Below are 13,309 nucleotides of genomic sequence, written 5' to 3' on the forward strand. Positions count from 1 at the left end.
ACTAAGCAGGGAACACGGCACGGCGAATTATCGGACTATCACCATCATGCACCGCCACCGAGATCCTCAGGTTAGCCTAGGTTAGCATAGACCGAATCCTGTATACACAGGACTCGGAATTGTGCCTTGTTTTCAGCAACCAACATCTGAATGGTATCCACATCGCCCTCTGGCTCGCAACTATCAGTTGTCTCTGATCCATCATGTCCCAGGTCAATATTGGCAGATAAATTGCTACCAGGATTCAATGGCAAGATCATGGTTGCAACTATCACTGTGAGCACTGTTAGTGCCAGCCTTGTCAGATTTTGGCGGATCGAATGACATATATAGGTAAGCTACAACTTTGTACTGTAAAATTGCTAATGATTAGTACTCGCTTAGGTTGTTCATGAATCATGCCACCATTGAAGTTAGAGAAGATTAGCGCAGTCCATGGACGCTTGAAGATTGGATCGTTCGCTCTTAAGTTCGAAAGCCCAGACTTCTGGTCCCATGCCCTGAAATCACCGGCAGAAGTTGATACTTCTGTGTTGGTAAGATATCCTTACCCCTCCACAATCATACTATCTGTAATCCTGTGCCCATCAGTTTTAATGAAACAGTGGGCTAAGCCCTTTCTTTAGTGCTACATAAGGGTAGACATTGAACTCAGTCTGCAAACCTCTCCGCAAATCTTCATCATGCCAGATGAACAAGCATTAATCGCACCATTGAATCAGGCGCTATTGGGAGTCTTTGGGAATGGTCAGTATGCAAATTGATGCATATACACGTTTACTGAGTGGGTTGAGATATAATAGGCATCCATACTTGGATTGTGGTATAGGCTTTGTGGGCGACATGTGCGTTGATCCTCAATTTTGCAGTGCTGTGCATGATATAGATATCGATAGTCTTGAGTAAACAATGTTGGCCCAAAAACTGAACCATCATGGTCTTCCTCATTGTGTTCTTGTATGTCTTCGCCACGATTTATATTGCTGCAAGCTGGGCTTTTGTTATCTACCTCTATATTGGGAAAGGAAACTCTAGTATTGCTCATTTTCTATATACTTGGCTGGTAATTACGTTGGGTATCAATGCTGGCATTGCCGACTGCATCATGGTCTGTTATGGTGTTCTATATTTCCCATTTTCAACATGTACTGACTATTGCACACTGTATAGATCTGGCACTGTTGGATTGTTTGCAGCTGTTGTTGGTCTGTCGTTTTCTTATCAATACTACTTCTTATGGCTCAGGAAGGTACAGCACTGGAACTTCCTTCCCCTATTATATGATCAACCTTCCTTTGCAGTCTGTGGCTATTTTGCATTTCAAATAGGTTTACACAATACAGCTACTGGACCCTCGTCATCACTATCAGAAGTCAGCTGGGCAATAATGTTTCTTTCCTTCTCCCTAGGAACCACACTTTGGTGTACCACACTCATAATCTATCGTATCCTGACATTCAAGAAGTACATAGATGACAACATCAATACATGCACCTACCACTGAGTCATCGAGATCCTAGTTGAATCTTGTTGAGGATAGAACAGCTCAGTCAGTCACTTGTAGTGATAGTGAATGGCTGTATTAGATACGCTACCTGTTGAGGATAGAACAGCTGAGGTGCATAGAGGGGTAAAACGATAGGTATATCCAATGAAAGTAAAGGGGTTGTAAAACTATATATAGAAGGTAAGTTCAAAGAAGAAATAGTACGAATGTATACGGGCTATGGTTGAATCCTTGACACTCCCCCTGAAACCTATGCCCATATCATGCATGACTCTACACTCTAGTCATCCCCATTCTCCTCAGTAATTCCGCTGCACGCGGCTTAGGCACACTCTTGGTAAACAAGTCGGCTAAATTATCCTCGGAGGCGATATAGCATACATCCAATTCACCAAGTTGAATGCTGTCGTGAATCCAGTGGTAGTCCATAGCGAAGTGCTTGGACTTACCATGCCGCTTGGTATTCTGTGTTAAGCCAATAGCAGAATTGTTGTCGCAGTTGAGAGGGTAAGGTCGGTCCTTTGGTAACTCGATCTCATCTAAGAACGATCCCATCCATAATGACTGATGGCCCCCATGAACTGTAGCGACGTATTCAGCCTCTGAAGTTGAAAGTGCGACTCGTTTTTGGGACCGAGAGCTCCATGCAATGGGACCACCCGCCATAGTAAAGACATAACCCATCGTAGACTTTCCCATCGTCCTATCATCACCATGGGACGAGTCTACGTATCCAACAGGCATCAGGCCATCATCCTCTGAATTCCCTCGATTGTATGTGATGTGATATTCAATGGTTCCCTTCAAGTAAGCAAGGACTTGCATAGCATGATTCCAGTGAATAGGGCGAGCGTCAGATGCGTATCGTTGGAGGTAATTGGTAGCAAAAGCAATATCGGGTCTCGTTCCATTGGCGATGTGATTTAGTGATCCGAGTACACCACGGTAATCTTTATCCCTCATGAATTCTTTGTCCGCATTTGGAATCGGCTGGGGTTGTGTCTCGAGGTTCATCAGACTTCCAACAGGAAGCGGTGTAGCCTTTGGTTTGCAATCAGCCATTCCGAAATTCTCTAACATCTTCAAAATCAGATTCTTTTGATGCAAAGAGATGGTACCAGCTTCCTCATCAAACTCCACTGTCATACCAAGGACACTATTGTGCTTCCCCAAGTCTTTGATCTCGTATACACTCCCAATATCCCTCTGGACGCGTTGGCCTTCCTCCTCAGATGTTGATGCACCAGAGACATTGTCTGTGTATGTACATGTGTACATTCGTTCTGATCCATTCTTCAGAAGGTGGACGCATGGGTCCGCTCGTGACTGTTTATGGCCTTGCACCACCAGGGTGTTGTTGAGCTCGTGAAACCACGCATTCCCAGCGTCCATCGTCCCATACATTGCCCTCATCATTAGTAGTACGTACTCCCCTTTTGGATAGTCCCTGGTCACAACATCTTCGTATCCCTGTGGAAGTGAGACATAGTTTTCTCCTTGAGGTTCCACATTCAGGTAGGTGCCAACAAAGTCTATAAGCCAGAATTTCAGGGCATGAGCTGTGACAATGGCGAAGAATATCCGTAGTGATTCATATCGGACCACAGCAGTGAATGAATCGTAGTAGTGTAGACCTTTGATCTGGGTAAATCCTTTGACCACGAGTCTTGCGCATTGTTTGATGAGTTCCGCGGTGTCTCCATCAAGCTTCTTGTCAAATGTCCATCTGGTATCGATTACGTGCATCCATGGCTCCTTTGGAACAACCCTCCATACGTCTCTTTCTTCCATTCGTCTGATTTCGGTGTCCATGGCTGGTTTCCAGATCCTCGCCTTGGTCATTGCTTCATGGTAGTCGTCTGGTACCCAAAGGTCATGCCTGTCAATGATATTACTGATTTCGGATGCTTTGAGAGCCACTATATCTTCTACATCATCTTCATCAGGGAGTAGTGGAACGAGGTTATCATTGGCCCAGTCTTTCCCTTGCTGTTTGGCTGTTTCCTCATGTTGCGTGTACTCCTTGGACTCATGTAATGCTTTGGTGGGCTTTGGTATGCGAGATGAACGTCGTATAGGCTGTGGGATGACTCGAGGTTGGATTGGGGGCGCTTGTGCAGGAACGGCAGGTATGGTTGGCAATTGGATTGGTTGAGATCGATTGGGACTTGGTGGATCCATCGGTGGCTGTGAGTGATTCTCGATTGTTTCTTTGAGTGGTTCAACTAGGTCGTCATACACGATCTCCCCCTCACGAGAAGAAACGGTACGCGTAGGACTGAGTTCCTCGAATATGACATCACGAGATGTGATGATATTGTTGCCAGGTATGTCATCCAGCAGGATCCTGTATGTGCCATGCCCTGCCAAGCTGACAAACCAGCCTTTCTGTCCTCACAGAGATAATTTGCTGTGACCTTTGGCTGCAGGAATCTTCGCATAACAGGTTGATCCCCAAACTCTTAGATGACCCACTGTCTGCTGCTTACCGCTCCATTCTTCCTCCGGTACTTTCCCTGGGTACTGTGATGATGGGAGTAAATTCCCAGCTTTGATTGCATAGTCACACGCCTCAGCCCACCAACTGTCAGACATTTTTGCCTCTAGCAGTAGAATTCGAACTGTTCCAAAGACAATACCCAGTGTCCGTTCAGCCATCCCATTGGCTGCAGATGAGTAAGGCGCTGTAAACTCAATGATCACTCCTCTTTCTATCCCCCAGTTCTTCCACAACTCATTGTGGAATTCGTTGTCGCAACATATTTTCTTCAGCTTTTTACCAGTTTGGCGTTCTGCCATAACTGTGAATTGGTTTAGGGCTTCAACTGTGGTTTCAGCCCTTCGATCCGATAAGTAGTATGGGGTTCTCTGAGATGTCGCGTCATCAGTGAACACGATAACATATTTCGCTCCCCCAATGGATCGGACACGAGCTGGGCCCCAAATATCAACCATCACCCATGCTAACACCACTGTTTCTGGCACCACGTCGGCATCAAACGGCCGTCTTTTCTGATTCCCCAAAATGCAAGGTTCACATTTACCGTCAGCACGTTCTGCCTTTGCAATGTCCAACCCATCTACCAGTGCCCTTTTATGCAACTCGTTTATGCGGTCAATTCCCAGATGCACAAACCACATATGCCACATCTTGATTGGTATTGCTATTTCCAAGGATTTCACGGTAAGGGCGGTATATTCTTCGTTGTGCAGTAACATCCCATTGATTGTGTAAAGGTCGTTTACCATAGTCGCAGTGAATTGTGGAGTGCGGTTATGGTCCATGAAGGTTGCTTGGCCTCCTCCAAAGGTGACGAACCATCCCTCCTTGTCAAGCCTGCTAATGGATATTAAATTTGCAGATACATCTGGACAATGTAGGGCCTTGCTGAGGGTGAATATATTCTGCACACCTGATATGGATGATTTCAGAGCGATGCTGCCGATCCCTTGTATGTTCAGTGAAGCACCAGCCTTTGATGAAGTTCCTGATGTTTCACCCAGCAGCATATAATGGAAAAAGCAATCTTTGTTCTGGATGAAGTGGGTGGATGCTCCAGAGTCCCCGTACAACAGTGAGGTGTCTATGAGTTCTTGACTAGCGTTATTGACTATTAGCGCTGATTCTTCTGCCCCCAGGATCTCCTCAATCGACTTCAAGGTTTTGTCGCTGACGTGCGCGCTCAGTGCAGTGACATTTGTATAGATGGAGCCTGCCTTGGATGATGATGTGGTGGCTAGGTTCGCGGAACTCGGAATGGGTGCGTCCCATTTTCCTTTCCACCAAGGGGGATACTGACCCTGTCTCCCTCCCCCTAATTTCCAGCATTCATCAAGGGTATGTCCCACACCTTTACAATTATTGTTGGCTGTGTGGAATTTGTCAGACCTTGGTGCTGTGGATCTCTTCAAGGATAGGCTTTGGACTTGGAGCGTGAGCGCTTGGATCGATGCTTGGAGTGCTTGTACGGTACTAGACTCCTGTGTCGATGAGGGGTTATTGATTGAGTTCCATCTGACTACTCGTTCGCCATGGGCAATAAGGTGTGCGATAACAACAGTGAGGTTTTTTTCAGCGTAGAGCGTGCTGACAACTGAGTCCCAACTCTTGGGGAATGAGTCTAGGAGAGTAGTCTTGAAACTCGTGTCACTGATACCGGCTCCTGCATCGTTAGCCTCCTTTCAAAGTTTACGCATCTTCTCAATATATCCCCCATTGCCACTGACCTTCTCTCCCTCTTGGTACTTCACAGCTTTCAATGTCTTCTCTCTGTGGTTGCAGACCAGGTCCGAGTAGGCGCCATATTGGGTCTTGAGTATGTCCCATGCCATGTGAGATGGTTTGGTGGGATCAATCCCGACGCCGAATACGTCCTTGACATTGCGAATGATGGAAGCGAGTGCGACGCTCTCGTGTTGGGTGTATTCGAGTAAGTTAGGGCTGAGGCTGTTGATAGGAGTGGCTGGTAACGAAGTGAGCGTAGTACCTGGAATGGCCACTTTATTCTCCCAGTAGTTGACGAGGCCATGGGTATTTCCTTCGGTCAACATGACCATTTTGAAGGTTGCCCAGTTCTTGCCATTGAATTTCTCATCGTCATCCAGTTTAATAGATAGGACTTGGTGGGTGATAGTCGTCATTATAGGGGGTAGACAAAGTTTGGTTTGCACAGTCTGTGCAGTTTATTGAGTCGTTCGGTAGATACGAGTGTGTTCTTGACCAGCAGGGATAAGCAATGGAGCCCAGAACCTGTTGAGGATAGAACAGCTCAGTCAGTCACTTGTAGTGATAGTGAACGGCTGTATTAGATACGCTACCTGTTGAGGATAGAACAGCTAAAAGTATGTAGCGTAAGAAATATGTAGGTGAAGATAATATGAATGGTATACACACCTCAGTCAGTCACTCGTAGTGATAGTGAACAGCTGAGGTGCATAGAGGGGTAAAACGATAGGTATATCCAATGAAAGTAAAGGGGTTGTAAAACTATATATAGAAGGTAAGTTCAAAGAAGAAATAGTACGAATGTATACGGGCTATGGTTGAATCCTTGACAAATCTGCCCTGCTCTATGTCATTGGTGTAATAGGATACATGATTTTATACACCTTCAATGTGACTACGTCTGCTTACCCACAAACCCTTTATGTTTCAATAACTGTTTGTCCTCATTCCATCTTTGTGAAAGAATCTCAATGCTAATGTCCTACTATGAAGGCAATCTCACCTACGCTTATCGTGGCACACATCGCATCTGGGAATGCACATCCCGATGACAGCTGGCAAGCGAGCAATGATGCCTCTTCCTTATGATTTGGGCAGGCAGTTCATTCGACAAGCATGAATGCTGATAGTGAGTTATCTGCTGATATTGATCTGGAACACGGTGAATTGGAGATGATTGATAACTTCCAGCTTGAGGACATTGTGAATATCAAAAAGGGAGCTGACGAGACAGAGAACAGGGGAACAGAGGTCACCTAGAATAATATTGATGTTGTTGTCCACATTGGCAGAATTGCTCTAGTCATTGAGGATCCCGATGGGAGTGTCATCTACATGGCCGAACATTTGCATGGAAACAAACGAGATTGTTGCCATGCCTGTGCCAAATATATGCTTCACACAATTCCATGGAGATTCTATATGAGGTAAGATGTTGAGAGGAATGGGGTCGAACTTTTCTCTGTTGAGAAGATACTGGGGAAGAATAACATCAGTATCATGCAGCATAAGTTTACAAAGGCCATGTATCAGGAGATGTCGCCAACTTATGGTATTGTGCATTTCAAAGAAGCAACCGGACAGAGATGGTGCACCAAAGGCAAGTCGAAACACGATGGTGGTATAACAGAAAATACTATACGGGGCAAGGCGTGCAGGTCCAGAAAATTTCACAAGGACAGTATACAAAGCCTTACTAGTTATTATCCTCATCATAGATGATAACAATGTGAATGAGACCTCTGGTACCATAGCTGATACCAATACCGGGATAAAGGTAGAGACATCTAAATGGTCCATAAATTGCACAGGAACCATGCAACCTGCAAGAGACTCGCTCATGAGGATCTGAAGGCAGCATCCAAGGCTTATAGCCTTGATGATAGTTGAGAGAATACGTGAGGCCCACCGTAGAGCAGCATTAAGACAACAAGTAGACCAAAAATGAATAACATTACAACAATAACGTCTCGCCTCCGACAAGAGTGCCTATACAGCTATTTATCAAAGAAACAGGTGAAGTATGTGTCATTTGGGTGAGTATCTGAGAGTAAACAATAGTCAGCAATAGTATAAGTCTTGGGTACACCATACCAGAAGATCAGTGGACATGGAATGAGGCTTACCAATAGTATTAACGTGCCCACTCCCCACACTTGCATATTGCTCCAAGGGTACCATATTGCATGACACCAGATCCTCATAATGACCTTTCTGTCCTTCTGTACCCTCTGAGCAAGCGTAATCACTGAGCTAGTGCGATTTTAGCAATCCTGACGCTGTGGTTCAGCAGTAGGGAGAATGGGAAAAACTGGAGTGCCAGCCCATGGAGAAGGTGTTGTGTCTAGTGGCAGCACAGCCACAGTCTTTTTTTTTCTGGATTCTATGCTCACTCAAACTTGCTGCTTCCTTGCAGCTTAACTTATTTCAATGGATTGCTGAAGAGTCTGTGGAATTTTACACTCAATAAAAACACATGTTTTCTCTTTATCTGGACCCATGATAATGAATGTATCTGAGTCTGCCTTAGTCTGACCATTGGTGCTCGTTGTGTCATTTTTGCAAGCAGTAAACCATGACTCAGAGATACTCAGGTGTTTTATCAATGTTACAGAAAGATATTCTTCTGAGAATAATTCGTGTATCTCTGTGACTTGGGATTCGAATAGGCCTTTATACCTCCTTTGCTGAGCTGACGAGTCATTTCTTTAACTCAAGGAATACCTGAAGAGTTAGACATTAGTTGTGTAATGTTGAGGGATAACCTGGGGAAACTTTTACAAAGGTGAGCATATCACCTTACATACCCATAATAACTGTCTTGCTTACCATTTCTTGTACAGGTGACCATCTGGCTACTGAGGATGGTGTATGCAAGAAAGTTGTTGCTTGGGCCAAGCAAAGGGTCCTTGTGATGATAAGAGATGTTCAATAGGTAAGTATCTTTTCCTCCAATGCTTATGGTGATGAGGGGATCTGTCTTTGTCTGGAAATTCAACTGCTTAGTTTCTTGTTTCTGCAGGTGGCCGATGCATATCCCTACACTCAGAAATGTGCAGTCGTTTCATTAATGGTACCAGAAGAGATTTCATGAGACACTATGCGATCTATGCAATTACAGCTTCTCTGTGGTGAATCAAACTGACCTCAAAGCATCTTTCGCCCAGCCAGAGATTGTTTCGGTCTTGTACTAAGACACAGTGACTTTGTGAGATTTGGCATGGATGGTATGTTGTTGAGAGTAAGTAGTGGAAAGACTTAAAATGGTGAGCTTTGTGATATGGATACCAGCATTCCTGCTCACCAGGTTCCTCACGCAGAGGACCTGTCATCAAAGTGAGTATTGCTCGGATTTGGATATGAATGTTCTTCTCACTCACTGCATGCTTTTGTGCTGGTGGTTAGGGTGCAGGGGATAGGGTGCACAAAAAACACTTTCCTTCGACCAAGCAGAGAGAGCCATCCTTAATGACAATTGAATATATTCAATAGGGTGAGTGTATCTCTAATAAATATCATGCCTTTTATCGCATAACTGGTTCTTTGACTGCCTCCAGATGTGACAGACATCATGACTCGAACATTTTGAACGAAATAACTTATTATGGCCCCAAAAACATGAGGAGTACTTTGAAGGAGCCGTGATCTATATGCACCTCAATATGTCAGTACTATGTAGATGCAATACCGGTCTCCTTCCCAATGAACAATGAACCCACAGCCTAATGATCCCCACCTCATCAATGAGACACTGCCTAGGACAACAATTTTTTTGCCGTTTACTCAAATCCCTCATCCAATATCAGGATATGAATGTGCCATAATGAAATTCGAATTGTCTCAACCTCATGAGCGACACGTTCGACGCGTATCCATCTTTCAAGTGCTCCAATTGTAACTACACCTTCATTGACTTGCTTTTCACCATATCACCACTATGATCTTTGGGACACATGGCATCCACAACGCGTCAGTGTCAACGATCAGGAAACCCACATGACATCTCTTCACTTGTAACAGCGACCATGATTTCATGCTCAGCCCTCTCACTCTCCATGCTTTTCTTCATCTTCATCATGTCTCTGGTGTCCATTCCCACCACTGACGTCAGTTGGAGGTGGGAAGGATGATCTGTCATAGCAGACTCCTGAACTCGTTCAGATCTGCCATTTGCTCTATGGCGAGCTTGGATGTGAGCACTGCACAGAATGCATGTTTGATGGTCACTAATATGTGTCTTTTCAGCAGGTATCCCTGACTTTATTCTCTTCGAAACAGGAACAAGGTTCACTGCTGGCTTCAGACCTTCAAGTGGGTGTCATATGCCATGATATGGTTTGGATTTATTCAATGTTCCTTTCAGGCATTGATAAATATGGCGTCTTTACCATCAGAGAACCTTGCATGCAGTGACAGTACAATGTACATGTCTGCAAGGTCAACTGATGGTGAACCTGCATTCCAAATACCTGAAGCTCAGGTAAGCACCGCCATTTAGTGCCTTTCATGTACCAACTAATTTTATGTGTGACAGGTTACCTCCTCCACCAGCAACTCACCCTCGAACCAATTGGTTGTGACATCATATGCAATGGTCCCGGAGCAGAACGGCACACCCTGTATAACCGTTGGTGGATCAGGGGTGAGGAATGAGGTTTTGGTTGAACCTGCCATTCCTTCTGCTGAGAGCTCGGATGTGAGCACCGCACAGAATACATGTCCTATGGTCACTGATATTTGTCTTTTCAGCATGTATCCCAGGATTTATTTTCATCAATAGCTCGAACCCCCCTCTTCGACAAACTATGTTGGGACCTTGCCAAGTTCGAAGAGGACCTCGAAGTGGGTTTCGGACTGCTTTCTATCGCTGAACATGCTAATGCATACCTTGTAGACTGTGCCATTCTTAATGCCATTGTCATTGGTGACCGACCTTCAAAAAATGATCCTGGAAGTGCCCTTGACAAGTTCGAGTGTGCCTACAATCGGTCAGGATCTGGAAGGATGCATCGCAGTGAGCATTGTCAAATAGTTATGTTTATACACCTTCTGATAGGTGATATTGTGTAGGGAATGTCCATGACTCACTCATTACCTGAGCAGCTGACTAACCCCATTCTATGGGACTCATCCTCAGAGTCATCCAGTAGTGATGACGAGGAGATAATTAGAGCTCGCTCAATAGAGTGGCTGACAAATTCAATGCTTCATAACTCCTCATCATCAGACGCGTCTGTTGATGAGAATGAGGTCACTGATTCATTCAATGCATCGCTGGCCACGCCTGTTTCTAGGCATATACTCTTGCCCTCTCTCATCCTGAATGTCTCCTGGAAACTTGGAAACAAGGGTAAGGAGGTAGAGGAAATGGTGAGCATCGTCATTTGATCAATATGATACACCTGCTGATGGTTGATGTTGTGTATGAAAAGGTCATGGCTTGCTCATTGGAGTGGCCATCACACGCTGTCCTTCAGTCGACATCTGAGGTGCCGGTGGTTGTGCCTGTTCAACGGCTCGTATGAAGGCACCCTCTCAGCGAAAGGCAATAATTTCTGTCCCCCTGGTTCAGAGTAGCAGACCATCCCATACCCCAAAACTGACCTCCTCATGTTCCAACACCTGGGAGGGTGCAGCGACTGGGAAAGGTTGTATCGCCATTCTTCCACTCGCTGCATCCCAACCAGCAAAACCCCATACCCTGCCATCCTCCTGTCATTACACCTATGATGTCAGCCAGAAAAAAGCAACCATCCCTGCACATCATTGTGAGTCGGGCATGACCCCCGATGCTCACTGTTCCCCCCTTGTTGCATCTACCACATTCCAGCGGGACAACAGCAGCACTGCTGTGTGGTTGAGCACATTGCTATGTGAGTTGTCATTCCATTTGATTGTATTACTATTGTTCTAACTTTATTCCCAGATCTCGATCCAAAAACCCTTTATTATGACTTTACCCCTATTTTTCCTTATCTTATCTATCCTTATCCCTCAGAACCCCAGACCTACCTATCTTATCTCTCAGACCCATAATATTCCACTGGCACACCCCTTACCTGTTTATCTGGTTGCCGTCACCCCAGTTCACAGCTGCTGCATCTTAGATGACCGATGACCTGCATGTACCATCATGCTTCTCTTGATGGCATCATGCTTCTTAGTAGTTGGACAGGAGTCAACTGCTAGTCAAGGGCGGTCTACAGGATGCAGCCTATTCAGATGGAGTCCTATGCAGATGCAGGTGATATGCACTCTTTACTCTCATTCGTTAGGAGTGCACTTCTTTTAGTGTCCTCACTTCTCATTCATTGAAAGGTGCACTTCTTGCTGCATGCGCCCTTGTAGAGACTATTCTTAGTATGAGTCTAACATGTATTTAAGCTAGCCTACACTGTGGCCTTAGACTCCAGCTTTGGCTAAGGTTATATACTCCTAACTCTTACAAGCTCCTTGCTTTTGCTATAAGTGATGCCTAACTTCTCGCAATCTACCAACACCTCTCTAACACTGAATCACTGAACGCGAGTGACAGGATAGAGATCAGCTTTGGTTCAGATTAGAGTTAGTGCTTAACAATTAGCCGAAGCTTGCCCTTACTACCCTTACTGTTGTTAACGGTAACTGTACTGCTTCAAGGCAGTCACTGTTATACTTCCAAAGAAAAAGAAATCTTCAGCCCATTATTTAAAACGGCATCCACTGTACTCTGAGACCATAAACATTCATTGTGGTACAACAAACTTTATGCCGCTCACCCCCTCAGACTGCACTGCCATTATCTTCGGAAGTACCTTCAGTATCTTGACATTATTAACTGCAGTCACAGTTATCCACATTACCTGACCAACCTGACACCAAGAGCACTGACCCCTGGAAGAGGGAGAGTACTCAGACTCAATGGCTCATCAACAGGAACCTCACGAACAGGAAGCACTGTCTGGCTCAGGTCAGTCACACCATAGCCAAGGAGGGAGCGAGACACACTTCGACCTCCCTTACCTGATGGAGAAGACCGAGCCCCCATGCTCGAGCTTCAGAGCGAGGATCAGCAAGATGGTGAAGGCAAAGAATCCCTTCAGGAGGAAGAGCTCGGACGACTCAGCATCCCTCCTGACAACAATGACCGAGTCAACCCCAGGTTTACCACCGAGTACTGGACCAATGCGGATGGATCCTGGGATGACACGACCTGGGGTGATGACAATGACTCCAGGGAGCCATCAATCACCTCCACAGAGTTATCCGCTGCTGTTCCAGGGTTCAATGACGATGAAGAGCGCCTCTATCAGAGAGGAATGAGTAGGTTCTACATCGACGTATTCGATCAAATCATCCATAGATGAACCAGACGAAGAACCACCTTCAAAGAAGGTGAAAACCCGTTCCTCCCTGCCTGGGGATGAGGGGAAATACGGGGAGTATCTGATGCAGGAGGACATCGAAGAGATGAATCTCCCGAGCTGGAGTGGCACGATGCCCCAACCTCCCTCTCATCATACACCCCTGATGGAACTTACAGAGTTGAAGGACCCCCTTCCTGGTGGGACGACGAGTCTGTCCATGAGTCAGACTTT

At 45.5% G+C, this 13,309-nt stretch overlaps 1 protein-coding gene across 1 annotated transcript; it reads left to right on the top strand.

Annotated features, from left to right (window-relative positions):
- Positions 1 to 9,808: 9,808 nt before the first annotated feature.
- On the top strand, positions 9,809 to 11,768 carry EV420DRAFT_1654153 (uncharacterized protein; the record flags this gene model as incomplete). The annotated part of the gene is made up of 11 exons (XM_060478793.1): positions 9,809 to 9,849; positions 9,894 to 9,924; positions 9,978 to 10,043; positions 10,096 to 10,212; positions 10,267 to 10,428; positions 10,482 to 10,574; positions 10,627 to 10,746; positions 10,803 to 11,102; positions 11,165 to 11,251; positions 11,305 to 11,605; positions 11,659 to 11,768. 11 exons carry the CDS (start codon positions 9,809 to 9,811, stop codon positions 11,766 to 11,768), a joined length of 1,428 nt encoding a protein of 475 aa, XP_060321678.1.
- Between the last annotated feature and the right edge of the window lie 1,541 nt (positions 11,769 to 13,309).

The sequence above is a fragment of the Desarmillaria tabescens genome (assembly GCF_030435595.1).
Source record: "Desarmillaria tabescens strain CCBAS 213 chromosome Unknown EV420scaffold_196, whole genome shotgun sequence".
NCBI lineage: Eukaryota > Fungi > Basidiomycota > Agaricomycetes > Agaricales > Physalacriaceae > Desarmillaria > Desarmillaria tabescens.